This window comes from Diorhabda sublineata, chromosome 8 (genome assembly GCF_026230105.1).
Source record: "Diorhabda sublineata isolate icDioSubl1.1 chromosome 8, icDioSubl1.1, whole genome shotgun sequence".
Classification (NCBI taxonomy): domain Eukaryota; kingdom Metazoa; phylum Arthropoda; class Insecta; order Coleoptera; family Chrysomelidae; genus Diorhabda; species Diorhabda sublineata.
The window spans coordinates 6,998,874-7,013,084 of record NC_079481.1 but is presented as its reverse complement, the minus strand read 5'-3'; the positions used below and the strand labels follow the sequence as shown (position 1 = coordinate 7,013,084).

Here is a 14,211-nt window from a genome sequence, read left to right as displayed (position 1 = left end):
TTGCAGACATTGAACAAAATCTAAAAATTATATTTTAAGCGGTGGTAGTCGTGTGACATCGAGAATAAAATCGTAATTTTATTATAGTTATAAACTAATTGAAGTGAATTATTCTCTTTAAAACATTCAAAATATAATTTATTTACAGAAATGAATTGATATTACCACTGATTTTTAAAAATTGACAACATGATGTTGCTACTCAATTTTAATCTGAATTCGAGTCGAACATTTTATTTTCTCCAAAATATATCAATTATAGTTATATATAGACATTTAATTCACTTTTTTTATCAATTAATCATCCTTTTTTATGAAAAATCAATAAATTACCCTTAAACTTACCTAATTGTAAACCTCTGTTAAGTCACTGAAATCCCGCCATTCGAGCTCATCCGACAATTGCCGATCGACGTAGTTCGGAACTTCAAAACATGGAAGTAGGAAATTCAAAAAATATCAACAGTACATGTTGTGCATTGGTGGTAAATGTGTTTGTTTTGGCGCTTTTTATTGACGAATCATTTACGCAATATTTACATATTCTATCGATGATCTTATTGAGAAAGTTCCAATACAAAATTAACCGATCTTGACCTTGTTTTTATGAATTCAACAAACATGTGTTTTGAAATTATAGGATTCAAAACTATAAGGAACTAAGGTGAGTATTACGTATTATAGTAGTGTACAGACATTTTATTAATATTTATTAGATATTCTAAATATCGTTTATTTAAATCATTTATAAAACTTTTAATAACAATTAAAAATAAGTACAATATTATATTTTTTAAATTAATAGAATATTAGGTTTTTGTTCTGGTACGAAATATCAAACTATAGTGCTATATGGGTTTCATATGTTATGAAAATGTTTATTGACCATAAAATCGACTAAATATTTAATTTTAATAAGCTCATAGCTACAGTTTACAATTTAAAGATCTAATCAAACACCATCTTAAAGTACCTATATCCTTTTAGAAGTTAAAAACCGCTGGAAAAGACAAATATTTGCATAATGCTTTTACGGAACTGTACCTTTTTTGGTGGTACAATCTTTTTGTGTATATATTGTATGCGTCAATTTGGGTACCTGTAATCAATGTGTCAATAAACCTGTTGAATGTTTTTTGGGTAGGTAGATACGATCTCCATTCAGAAATAGGTGTGATGTGTATACTACCTACACACAAAAAGTTGTCATTTTCCCGCTACTTACAAATGGTAAATTATACAGGGTATTTCTTAATACATAAAAATATTCACAAGGTTACTCTTTATTTATTATAATAGTTTTTATGTTGTGCCTGAAAAGTACAGTGGCGTACGTATATAATTAAATCTAATTGTGTTAATACACATATATTCCGAATACTTTTATGGAATAGAAAATAGTTTTCTAAATGCCATTAAGCTTTGAAAGGTAGTGAATGTTGACTTGACATTAACATTGAGCTACTGGTTTTAATTAAATTTAACGTAGTAAAACCAGTTTGTATAATTCAGTACAATTCAGTTCTGGCTGGACTATGGTTTTTATGTTGAAAAAAACGTGACTACAACAATACAAAGTGTTTATTAAATCCCTTTCCTAAATAGGGGAGTTACAAATTCCACTAAACTTTATGAAATAATACAAGGTGATTAAAAAAAAAGGTCACATGCGTACTGAAACATTATATTATTTTTAAAGCTTTGTTTGATCCAATATTAGATTATTTGTCGTTAAGAACCATAAATTATGTACGTAAAATTTTGTTTTAATAAATTGTGTGATACGTTTTTTAGATCGAACACAGAAGGAAGACTAATAGAAATATATAAAGTCGTTTTATGTTATTAGATGTAATTAGTATTATACCAGGTGTGATTAAAACATTTTATACAACTTAACGATGAAAAACAAAGTATTTTTTCAATTTTTGGTTCTCTTTCTTCGCTAAACTTTTGTATAATCAATCGCCTGTTTTAATAAACAAGTTTTTCGTCTGGTTTTGACGTCGACAAACATCCTTAACTCACTCATCAACATTTTTAAATAGTTCATACCATATTTTACTTTGTTAAGTATATTTATATCCATTTGAAACACAATTTATCATTGATACATCGTTCTAAACCTTTCTTCGAGTTGAAACTTCGACCTTATTACTGTTTACTTCACTATTACCAATTTACAAAGATCATCTTAACTGGTATTAAGTAGTAAACATTATTTTTCGGTATATTTTGATCACACCTCGTATTATTTGTTTATTGCTCGAACAAACTTTCAATATTTATCCTTCCATCTGATTTTGAAGTGATAATGCTGATCTAAATAAAGCCGGTCTATAATTTGAACTCGCATTAAATTTTAAAGAATACGTATATTTAGCTCAACTACTGTAAATTTCCATCTGGTGTTTTGAAAATGATCTCAAATAAAATCGCTTCATCTAAACAGACATCCAGACATTGAAATTATTATTGTTCGTGTCCGTATATCTCGTCTGGACCTTAAAAGTTTTCAAGTACTTGAGCGATGCTGGAAGTACTTCACGGTAAAGCACTTAGACGTCGTATATGTTTTTCGTCAGTCCTAACAGTATATTTAATTTGGTTATAAATCAAAAAAAATACACAAAAATCAATTAACACTAAATAACGTTGACTATATTACATATATATTCTTCGTCTATTTATTCACCCTGTATATTAAGCGAAATAACTTTGGCCTGATTATCAAACGATATTAATAAGCTTGACATTTACCTTGTTAAAAGTCAACAAGCTATAAAATTAGTAAAGTTATCCACCTACAGAATCGATTTAAAAAAATAATTTAAAGAAAAACAGCTGTGTGCTAATATAAATATCAATTAAAAGAGTTTCTGTTACAAGCAATCAAACGTAATTGATATCATTGATTTCTTATAAAACGATTAAATCGAATAGATCTTGGAACAGTTCATTGACATAGTTAAGAAAACTGTGATATACGTTATACAAAACGCATCGATTTCACTCTTTTTATTACTATACGCAGATATTGCTAAACTAGGACTTGAAATTTTATTATAAAAATGATTGAAGTAGTAATAAAATACTATAAAAACAATAACGATGTTTAAATTTTTGAATACCCCTCGTATTATAACTAGCAATTATATAATTAATAAAAGTTGACACATTATCTTAAAATAAACGTGACAACAATCTTAAAACAAACTTTTTCTTGAAAATTATTTGTCTTATAATATATTTTTTTTAAATTAACAATTTATGTGATGGTCTAGTTAGACATAAACCTCGATTACATTCTTCAGTGACATTTTATTCGATATACAGTTATGTGACACTTCATTGTTTCGTCGCGAATGAACCAAAAAAAAAAGAATATGTTAACAATGAAATCATATGTCTTTGAAAGAAGGTCAAGAATTTTATTATTAGACTTTAAAATTATTCAAAACGAGTTACTTTGAATATACGTATAAATATATCAAATTAAATATCTTAAAAGAAGTTGAATGTAACCTCAATTCAATCAATCCACTCAGTAATTTCAATTGACTATTTATGGTCACGTGGTTTTGACAGATCGGTAATCTTATTATGGAAATTAGATGTATCTCGGTTCATTTAACAAATTATTAGATCTGTACGTGAAAGTAACCAACAGATTTATGACTTTTAAGAAAATTCTAAGCCATTTCTTTGAATTTATAGTGTACTATTAGAAGAATTCTATCTAAAGAGAAAGTTTTATACGAAAAAAAAAACTAAGCGATGTTCCGATTTATTTTATTTATACATTGTTTTACAGATTTTTTTCTTTGGTTAAACATTAATTCTAGTTCTCCCTCGCCATATTTTCTTAGAAATTTATATCACGCTATTTCTATTCCGTTCACGGACGATTTCTAGAAACTCGCCAGTGGCGGCTTCAGTATTTTGTAGCAATTTAAACGAAAATAGGTGAAATACATTTCCAAGTTGTGACGGGTAATGATGGCTCGACTTTGTAATTTTCGCAAATTCTTTTCCACTGCATTTCTGTTGGACTATAAATAGCTTTTGAACGGAGGTTACCTTTTAAAACAAAAAACAAGATTTTAGTCACTAGTTTTTTTGTAATATATTCAAAAGGGTAAATATTTATTTTTTACCTTTAATGACCTCTAATTCATTGATAAACTCCTTATTTCTTTTCACAGCGCGATCTAGAGTATTAATCGAAGTAAATTCAGACTTTTTCACGTTTAGATTTTTATCACTTTTTATTTCTTGCAGTTTTTTATCAATTTTTTCTTCATCTTTTTCGTATTTTAATAAAGCTTTTTCGACGTCTGCTAAAGGCATTTTCCTTTTCACGTTTATGTTGTCAAAAATAAATTTGATAATTCAGTGTTAACATAGTTACTTTGATCACAACAATAAACATGATAATTGTATCAATACTGTTACAGTTACCTGTAATGTGTCGAAATTATTTTTGTAGGTTTGAACATGTAGATGGCGGGCTTAAACAAAACTAAAAATATGTCGTTGAAAGTTGTGATAATCATTTATTATTGTTCCTAAATAACTTCTATTCACATAAATTATAATAAAAACAATAAAAATTTCGATATCCTTGAATACAAGTAGAGAGATGAGCTTTTTACAGTTTCCTGTAGTACGGGAAAATTAAATAATTGATCTTATAGCTTTGCAGTTAAAAGTGAAGATGGCGTTAAATTTTAATAATGACCAACTTAATGAAGTTATATATATGCATGATATTTAGAAAAAACGCAATAAGAATAAATAATAATTTATATATAAAGATTCTCTAACTCAAATACGATTTTATATTAATATCTTTAACAACGCCAATAATAAAACTTGTTTTAAAATAATTATAAATCGTACTTAAAACTTAAATTATCTACAGTAACGCTACTGTATTATTAAATGAACCGAATTCTGTAATATATTACAGTAAAAAAATAAATTAACTTTTTTTACTGACAAACATGATAAAAATGTATTAGGTCTGGTAACTATTCGGTTGCAATATATAACCTTGGTGATATGAATGACGTCATTACACATTATAATTTTATCATATGATAGTTTCACGAATATATGCTAATAAATTCACAATTATAATGAGTTAATAATAATTTTTTGATAAGTTTGTATATATCACTAAAAAATGAATATTTCATTTATTAAAACAGTGTTTTTTTCCATTTGTAATGTTATTAGAGTTAGTTAAATAAATCTATGGTTGACTAAATGACCAATTTAGATTATTAGTCCAGTGAACCACGGCTTTTATCTCAGATTTCCAACAAGACGATTTGCTTGAAATTTTAACAGTAGATTGTAAATACCTGAAAAAGAGAAGTCTACTCTATGCCGATATGTGCTCTCTGGGGGTTAATATCACCCCAACTAGGGGGAAGTAATTTTTTTATTGAAACTAATTGTAGAAATCGATGGAAAAAAGCATTTTCAATGAATTTTTCACAAATAGTTCAAAAACTTTAGATTTTATCGAAAAAACTGTAGGGGGGTTAAATGTAGTTTGAAAAAAATGAAAAGAATGTTTTGTTTTTTTGGTTACCTAATACAGACCGAGTTATTAGAGGTGGAATTTATTTAGTGAATAGAAGATTTTGAAAAATTTATTAAATGAAAAACCGTCAATTTTACGAAAAAAATGTATTGAATATTTTTTGAACAACTTTAAAAAAACATTAAAATGAGACTCTATAAGACGAAAATAAGATAGAATCCCTCCATTTCATGAAAAAACATCATTTCTACCCTCCTTAATTGAAATAAAATGTTATAAATTCTCAAATCACTTTAATTTAATACAAATAATAGGATCAAGAAGTTTGGGGTAGTTTATAAGGGATAAAAATAATAATTTACAAATCAAGCACTACGAAAAAAGTCAATTTAACATACCTAATATTTTTAATTCTATAAATAAGATCAGAATTGTTTTTTTTTTTCAACTTTTTCGTAATAAGGGATGATTTTTAAGGGTGATAAATTGGTGAAAAAGTTACATTTGAGTTGAATAAAATAAAAAAACATTTAATATAAGTTAAGTGAGATGAAATACTAACTATATTTGTTTTTTTTACATTTTTATCATAAGAGGGGTTTTTTAAGGGTTGAAATACAATGATTAAGGATTGAAAAACATAAATAGTAAACTATAACATCATGCGATTTTAATTTTAATCCTAATAATGTTTTTTTTTTTAATTTCTAAATGGTTTGAATTTTATTTTATTGAATTTTGACAATAAGGGGTAGTTTTGATCTATTACAATTATTTGCATATATTGGCATAGGGTAGATTTTGAAGTGAATATTTGAATAAATAGAACTTAATTCCTAAATTTCACGCAAATCCATACGTCTTGGTGGAATCCTGAGGTGATACCACATTTTTACCGTTGTTCACTGTACTAAATATGATAAATTTAAACTGTTTGACTCTTGAATCGTCTACATCCATCATGAGTCAATAAACAGAACCAGATTCTTCTAAAAACCTATTCTAGTCAATTCCTGCCTTATGCTAATAGCACCCGATATCTAATCAATACAAATTTCGAAATATGTACCAAAAATAATAATAAATTATTCAAATGTTTACAATAATATGTTCAACTGGAGGTCAACAAATTAGTTTATCATATTTCGGACTCGGTTGAAGTCCACTTGCAAAAAAAACGTCGATTCAAGTATTATATGTTAACAAGTAAATTAGTGTTACTTCGCTGTTTTTTTTTAAATTGTTTATAAAAAAAAAACACTTTGCAGGTTAACGAACTGATGGTGCACAAGCTTGAAGATGTCGATTAGTGGTTATACTTGTATACGAGTAGTGTTTTGTTGGGTTAATGTGTTGTTTTGGGTAAGTTTATATTCATAATACGTCAACAATCACAAGTCATTTTGAACATTTACACAAAGAACTGCAGTTTGGATCAAATAGGATCAATTTCGTTGGGCAGCCACCAGATGGGGTACGACGTGTGCTCAACGGCCCCTTTGCCGCTCGTAATGCTACTATGAACAAGTCATTTAGCAAATCATTGACGATGAAACATGTTTCTAACATTAAATATTGAAAATAATTGTGACTGTTGTAAAGAATGATTGAAAGATTCTATGGAACATAAAATTATTTTAAAGCATCATTTCAAATACTATTTGTATACTATAACAACGAAAAGTTTATTTTCAAATTCGTTTTATTATTTCGAACATTAAATTTTGATATTTCTCGAAAGTCTATTAATAATTATGTAAGTACGTGAGAATAAAAAGCTGTAATTGTATACACAATGGGTACTAGAGATCTCTACTGTTATTGTTTTCTTAATAAAGAAATAAATTTATGACGTTAAATAGATGTAAGCAAACAATAGTATTTATATAATCGTCATAAATTTCTCTTTTTAATGTATTATGAAAGATATTTCCATTAAACCCAAAACATACGAAATTTATTATTCTAATTTTGCTTTTGAAATCTTCTTTTTATTAGTAAATCTAAGAAAACAGCTGATCAACGTCAGAATGACTCGTGGGGTAAACAATCGACCGTAATAGGTTTTTTTTGGTTTCTTCCGGTATCGAGAGTTGTTTTGTGATATTAAGAAAACTCCACAGATACTATTTAGATCTATTTCAATAAACTAATACAGCTGAAACTACGTATTCCTTAAGTTTTTTCTAGTAAGTAAGCTTTCAAATATAAGGACACGTGGTATAAATTCGTCTGGAGCGCCGTCTTAAATTAATGCAGAGTAGAGCTCAAAACACCGAAAAAATATATCACTTTTGTTATTAGATGATTTGTTCAATAATTGTTTATTTAAATTCGTAGGTTAATCATGTGAAAAATTAACAATGATTAGTTTCGACGCTGCATCAATTTAAGATGACGTTTCCAGTCAAAATTGTACCACGTGATCTTATTTGACGTTTTGAGCAAGCGTCGAGCGTCCACATGAAATTGCATCTTAAAAATATTTATAAATATAAATATATAAATATAAATAAAATAATTATGTATTGTGGTTATGTTACAGATTACTGGTTGCGGTTTATTGGGTGGCGGAATATGGCTACGAGTAGCCTACGAGGGGTATACGAATTTACTACCTCAGTTCGCCTTACTTAGTGCTGATGCTTTAGCCATAGCTTTAGGAATCATAACTTTTACTTTTTCTTTTTTCGCATGTTGTGGTTCATGGTTTCAAAACAGATGTATGCTTATAACGGTAAAAATTTCGTTCGACGTATTTTTGGTATTCCCTATCATTTTTTCATTTTTAGTATTTTTGCCTAGTCGTATTCATATTTTTGCTGGAGTTTATTTTCGGATCTTTAGCTTTCATATTTCGAGACAGCTTGAAACACACGTTCAGCGAGGAATTACAAAACGGCATATACCATCATTACAATACGTCTTTACGAGGGCCGAACAGTTTAGTGCAGATATGGGATAATATACAAGTTCAAGTAAAACGAATTTAATTGTTTAATTAATGTGATATTTAATTTTAATTTTTCAAGTTTGGATGTTGTGGGGTTAAAAGTTATGAAGATTGGTATATGATAGACGCTTGGCCGGACGAGAAATGGGTACCAGATTCCTGTTGCCTTCCAGCTAATTACGACCTTAATTGTGGTAAAATTAGAGATGTAAATATTTATACCCAAGGCTGTTACGCCCAAATACACAATTTTTTCATAAGAAGACTGGATATTATTGGATTTGTTGGTATACTAATTGCTTTCTTTCAAGTAAGTTAAAATTCTAACCTCACTTTACTATTACTAATTAGATCAATATAGCTATTAACTTTGACAAGTGACATATGGCGTTGTTGACTAAATTAAACTCGAATTTTCTATATAAATAATAAAATATTTCAATGCAATGCTTTTTTTTATAGTTGTATGGATTGATATCTTCCATGATACTTTTTTGTACAGTGAAACATAAAAGAAGGTCGAGGACGTACAAATCTTATTCGTAACGGATATTTTTAAAATAGCAAAATCGTCACAACGATAACAATGTTTTACGACTTTTTAATTGTCCTATATATATACATATCTATTTATTTTGTATATTTATTATGAAATGATTGTAAATATAATTTAAAACGTTGTCCAAAGTCGTTGTAAATCAAGCTTATCTTATTGAAATTAACTATTTATTATAAAAAAATATTTATTTACGGTTATAAGTGATTTTAATAGAAAAAATGTATAATAAACTTATTTAAGTAAACGTTGTCTTTTTTTGTACCTTTACCTTTTTACGTTTAAAACTAGAGATATTTACACTGTTGCCACGTTGTAAATTTTATCCTAAAATGATATTTTGAGTTTACAAATTACAGATAATTCAATCAATAGGTCATCTCGAATAAGGTGATTTGAGACGTCGGCCATACTGTCGTGGTGGACAAACACTTTATTCCATTTTTGTATAGAGAATTGATTATTTTGAGAGATGTTTTGATGGAAATGAATAGCTTTGGGCAAAAAACAACAATATAACCACAATTTTCATGAAAATAGCCCAATATGCGTCCTCCAAGACAATATGAAGGATAGTTGTGACGTCACCTCAAAATGAATTATAGGAAATAAAAAATACAAAGATCGCAACTTTGATTCTAACTTTTGATATTCTCTATTAAATAACTATAAAAGAACTGACTATATTTTACACTATGAATTTTATTTAGAATGCAATTGACAAATGACATAATTGCTCGATTATGAGAATAATAAATCCCACATCGAAGATCGATACATTAGTGCCAACTTTTAAAATATACTTTTCCCTAATACACGTATAATGATTTCATCTACGCTTCATATATTTTTGGAATTTGTTGAGTGCCTAAAATAAAGTCAATTTTGTATGCTCAACGTAAGCAGATCAGAGTATAAGAATTGTGGAGTCTACAATCAACTTTCACATAACTTTTTCTAAATGAACTATAAAGTTAAAATTAGTTTAATTTTATTAAAAAGATAGGAAAAAATATTATAATTTGTTTATATTATAAAACAACTGGCAACTCTGCTCAGTATAATTTGTCATACAGCTAACTCGTAGAAAGTTTGAATATCTTATTTGGCAGTTTTCATTTATTTACGTTCAAGAGGCAGAAAAAAGTCAAAATTGGGTTAATTTTGTCAAGAAGATAGAAAAATATCGTAATTTCCGAATATCATTAAACAGCTGTCAACTTTGTTTAAAGTAAACTGTCATTTGTCATACAACCATTTTATGGGCTATTTAAATTTTTTACATGACAGTTTAAATTTATTTACGTTCAAGAAGCACAAAATTTTTTTAAAGTGATCAAATTATTGTTATTCTGGTTAAAAAATGGAGGAAGAAAATAAAAAGTATCAATTAGACAAACGAACTCCTTGTAAGTACGGTGCAAAATGCTATCAAAAGAATCCTGCACACTTAAAGAAATATAAACATCCCATAAAGAGAAAGGTAAACTCATTTTCTGCATTTAATACAAAATACGTGATATCACAATATATGCATAGATGGTGAATTCTTCGGATAGATCTACGAAGAAGTTTAAAACTGAAGATAAAGTAGCGGCAATTAAAGATGAATCAGAATCCGAGGATATTTCAATTCAAGACGATTCCGACAGTTCAATAAATTCCGACACAAATATAAAAGTTAATAATGATGTATCCGATTCTGTCAGTGAAAGTTCGTGTAGTAATTTAAGCAGTTTTGATGGAAATAATTCATTTAAAGATATATTAGACAAGTTAGATAATGCCAGTAGTACGGATACAATAAAAAGCGACATTTCCCAAAAGAATGGTGAGTAATTTAATTTAAGGTATTTTATCGTTACATAATTTTAATTCCAGAAGAATCTAATCGAGAACAATGGTCGATTTTCATCAAGGAGAAGTTTTTAGTTTCCATGCCTGATGATTTTTACCAATTTTGGGATCTTTGTGAAAAACTCAAGCCATCAAATCCTTTGGAAGCTTTTAAAGAAGTTGGACTTTATTTAGTAGGACCGTATGATGTACTTGCAGGTAACATGTTAAATAATATTTATTTTTTACATTTTAGGTCATATTATTGTTTCTAGGGAAGTTTTTGAATGTAAAAAAGACAGAAAACGAATATCTAATTCATTGGAGGTATTATAGGGATCCACCTGAACTTCAAACTGTCCTAAGAACTGACGATATTTCTGGTTATCATATTGGATATTTTAGAGACGATCCAGATAAATTACCGGTACTTTTAGTATCTAATTCTCCCAAAAAGAACGGTATCTTAACACCTATGGGGGGAAATATATTTTCGGCAGTTAAGTAAGTCAATTTAAAAATATTATTTTCCTTTATATACAAGTTTGTTCTTTTAAATGTTTGTATTTCTGGATTTTATCTTTAAATTTGGGTTAATATTTCACTATTTTTAGCATAGCAAGTTAATTGATTTTGTAATTAAACAAAAATTTTGTTTAACGTTTTAATTACAGGGTGAAGCGAGTTTTTATTTCGATTTTATTATAAAAAATTTTGTGAATTGTCTATTTTATATTCTAAGGTTTAATTTAATAACTTTTACTTATTCCTCTGGCCTCTGCAATGTCTTAGTGAAGTTTATCAAGAAAATACCCCATTTTAGGTCTATTGGCCACTTGTTTGTTATGTTTTGTTACTAATAGTTCTTCTAATAGTGAGTTTAGATGAATTTTTAAGATTTTGTGAAGTTTTTCAGTTCTCTTTTGTATTTTTTCGTTCAACTAGATCTATTTGGATGGTGTGGTTCCATATATTGTGATTCCATAGGTCCATATGAGTTTGATGATCATTTTGTAATCAAGATTTTGTTTCTTTATTTTTTTTTTCTCCATCAACTAGTGCAGTTCCTTTGCTTTTATGTCAAGTTGTGTTTTCTTTTTGCTGATACTTTGTTTCCAGTAGAGTCTTTGACATTATCTTCTTGTGGTATTGTTTAACATGAGTATTCTCATAAATAATCAATGTTATGTGTAGTAATTTGCTTTTATTATCTTCAATCTTTGTAGTTAGCTTGAACAGGATATCAGTGTTATCAATTTCTGTTGTTTTGTATCATATAAGGAAATTTGTTACTGATTTTGTATTGCAGTTCCAGGTGTTGGATCTTGTCAAAGGCTTGATAAACATCAAGTAATGAGGTATTATTAATTTTCTAAAACTCTGTTTATTAGTTTTTGAGTTAATAAACTTGTATTGTTAAACATTCCTATTGAAATACAAATTTGTTGTGGGTGTTGGTAGAATTAGTTTGGGAACAACTGAAAGTGGATTTTTAGGGTAATATAATGTGATGTTGATTGGGTTAGGAAGACTACTCCACCAGTATTTTGGCAATTTGGTCGTTTTCAGTTGATTATTTCCTAATTCAGTAATTTTATTTTGGTGGTACAGTTTGTACGGTATCTTTTGTTACTATTCGACGTGATTGGTTTTGTTGCACATCTTGGGTAAGCGGTTAAAAAATTGTGGTGAGATTTGGTGCAAATAAATCTGTTTTTTCCTTGTAGAATGGTTTATAATAACTTTCTTTTATTAGCAGTTTTTTATCTTCTTTATAGGCTTCCAATTGAATTATCTTTTATCAAAACATATTCTTCAAATGAAGAATCTATTTTCTATGAGCTATATAGATTAAAAAATTTTTTACTTTGTAATTTTATCAGCCCGAAACAATTTTGAAATAATTTCCTCCTCTAGTTCTTTGAGTCTTATTCTAGGGTGAATTATTTGTGGAAATTCAAAATTATACAGTTTCCAATGAAAATATTTAAATAAATTCATTTCGATTTGTGTTTTAGTATATTTTTAGAGGACCTCAAGAAGACTGGTAATCCTTTTAGGAAAATGTCGATAGGAAAACTACAATCAAAGTTAATTGAAGAAGCAGGAAAACTTGGTATCGATATGGCGAGTAAAACCAAAGAAATGATCGCTAGAGAAAAGAAAATAGTTACAAGAACCTTCAATAAAATCGGTCTTTGTGTACCTTATGATAAAAAGTGAGTTGATTACTTTATATTTGGATGTAGTTGAACGGATTCTTTTTATAGGACTCAAATAGGATACAGGGAATTGGCTTTAAGTAACAAAGATTTAGAAGTGAATCTGACTAAACTGCAAAACTCTAAAACCCAAGAAGATAAACAGAAATGTCTCTCGGAACTCCAACCAGTTTTTACTTATACAAGTATTGCAACGGATGAATGCGATTTTGGTACAGGAATAGAACTCGGTTGGAACATTATTAGCCACGGTATTGATAGTTTGAATCCTACTGTAGAGCGGTTTTTGGCAACTAATTACAGGTTATTGAATATGGAAGCTTTTGCTAAAATTGCAGAAGCTCATATGAAGAATAGAAAGCGGGGCTTGGATTTAAGTGTATTATGAAACGAATTTTTATACTGAATTTTCGATTTCTTACTATAAAAAGTAGTTTTCAACAACCAGGATTTTTACATGAAATATGTGGTAACGCTGCATTGTTAATAGGAATAATTATAACCTCTTAGTTTTACGAAGGAGAGGGTGTACTATGAACTTGTAGCATAGAAAAGGTTGCTAAATCTAATAAAATTTACGATAATTATATACTATTGCAGTTTCATCGTTTTATGGATTTAGAAATTAGAAAAATTGTCCGATTTTAAAGAATTTTGTTTTTAGAAAAAAAAAATATGCAAACATGATTTTTGATATATAAATATTCTGATAACTTTTTGTAAAAGTAATCAAATAAACTTTTTTTGTACATTTTCTCTTAATCTACAAAAAATTAATAAATTAAAGTAAAAAAAGAAGAATCGTATTATGAACACTAACCTTAAAAATAGAAGTTGATTGAATGCTCTGTAGTTTTATTTTATTTTATTTGAAAAAGAAGAATTAATAAAATGGTTTGAAAACTAACCTTTAAAAATAGAAGATCTATGCCTTGTAGTTTTAAATACATATTTGAAAAAGAATCGAGAATATATTATGAGAACTAATCTTGAAAATAGGATTTTAATTTATAATGACTTTTGTTTATTAGGATCAAGATCCGTTCATTTTCATCAATCAATGTAGATTTCTGAAGATTTCATTTGCTTA

At 27.9% G+C, this 14,211-nt stretch overlaps 3 protein-coding genes across 4 annotated transcripts; 2 read left to right on the top strand and 1 right to left on the bottom strand.

Moving 5' to 3' along the window:
- The first annotated feature begins 464 nt into the window (after window positions 1-464).
- LOC130447301 (tetraspanin-9) lies at window positions 465-9,310 on the top strand. Its single transcript, XM_056784043.1, has 6 exons — window positions 465-664; window positions 6,823-6,916; window positions 8,100-8,291; window positions 8,347-8,532; window positions 8,587-8,817; window positions 8,970-9,310. Exons 2-6 carry the CDS (start codon window positions 6,854-6,856, stop codon window positions 9,051-9,053), a joined length of 756 nt encoding a protein of 251 aa, XP_056640021.1. The 5' UTR covers window positions 465-664; window positions 6,823-6,853; the 3' UTR covers window positions 9,054-9,310.
- LOC130447302 (uncharacterized) lies at window positions 3,783-4,417 on the bottom strand. Its single transcript, XM_056784044.1, has 2 exons — window positions 4,158-4,417; window positions 3,783-4,080 (listed from the first exon to the last, which is right to left on the bottom strand). Exons 1-2 carry the CDS (start codon window positions 4,348-4,350, stop codon window positions 3,953-3,955), a joined length of 321 nt encoding a protein of 106 aa, XP_056640022.1. The 5' UTR covers window positions 4,351-4,417; the 3' UTR covers window positions 3,783-3,952.
- A 777-nt stretch (window positions 9,311-10,087) lies between the features above and the next one.
- On the top strand, window positions 10,088-14,159 carry LOC130447293 (histone PARylation factor 1). Of its 2 annotated transcripts, none has more exons than XM_056784026.1 (6): window positions 10,088-10,546; window positions 10,603-10,894; window positions 10,945-11,118; window positions 11,175-11,403; window positions 12,918-13,118; window positions 13,170-14,157. In XM_056784026.1, the coding sequence occupies exons 1-6, from the start codon at window positions 10,427-10,429 to the stop codon at window positions 13,507-13,509; spliced, it is 1,356 nt and encodes a 451-aa protein (XP_056640004.1). In that variant the 5' UTR covers window positions 10,088-10,426; the 3' UTR covers window positions 13,510-14,157. The 2 variants fall into 2 exon arrangements, with proteins under 2 accessions (XP_056640004.1, XP_056640005.1); XM_056784027.1 differs by having other exon boundaries at window positions 10,121-10,546; window positions 10,948-11,118; window positions 13,170-14,159.
- Window positions 14,160-14,211: the final 52 nt, after the last annotated feature.

Bases quoted from the DNA above. Each gene is read 5' to 3' on its own strand.
- LOC130447293 (XM_056784026.1), top strand. From the start codon at position 10,427: ATGGAGGAAGAAAATAAAAAGTATCAATTAGACAAACGAACTCCTTGT. The intron at 10,547-10,602 runs GTAAACTCATTT...ATATATGCATAG, and splicing joins AACATCCCATAAAGAGAAAG to ATGGTGAATTCTTCGGATAG. The intron at 11,119-11,174 runs GTAACATGTTAA...TATTGTTTCTAG, and splicing joins ACCGTATGATGTACTTGCAG to GGAAGTTTTTGAATGTAAAA.
- LOC130447301 (XM_056784043.1), top strand. From the start codon at position 6,854: ATGTCGATTAGTGGTTATACTTGTATACGAGTAGTGTTTTGTTGGGTT. The intron at 6,917-8,099 runs GTAAGTTTATAT...GTTATGTTACAG, and splicing joins GGGTTAATGTGTTGTTTTGG to ATTACTGGTTGCGGTTTATT. The intron at 8,292-8,346 runs GTAAAAATTTCG...TTTCATTTTTAG, and splicing joins ACAGATGTATGCTTATAACG to TATTTTTGCCTAGTCGTATT.
- LOC130447302 (XM_056784044.1), bottom strand. From the start codon at position 4,350: ATGCCTTTAGCAGACGTCGAAAAAGCTTTATTAAAATACGAAAAAGAT. The intron at 4,081-4,157 runs GTAAAAAATAAA...TTGTTTTAAAAG, and splicing joins TGAATTAGAGGTCATTAAAG to GTAACCTCCGTTCAAAAGCT.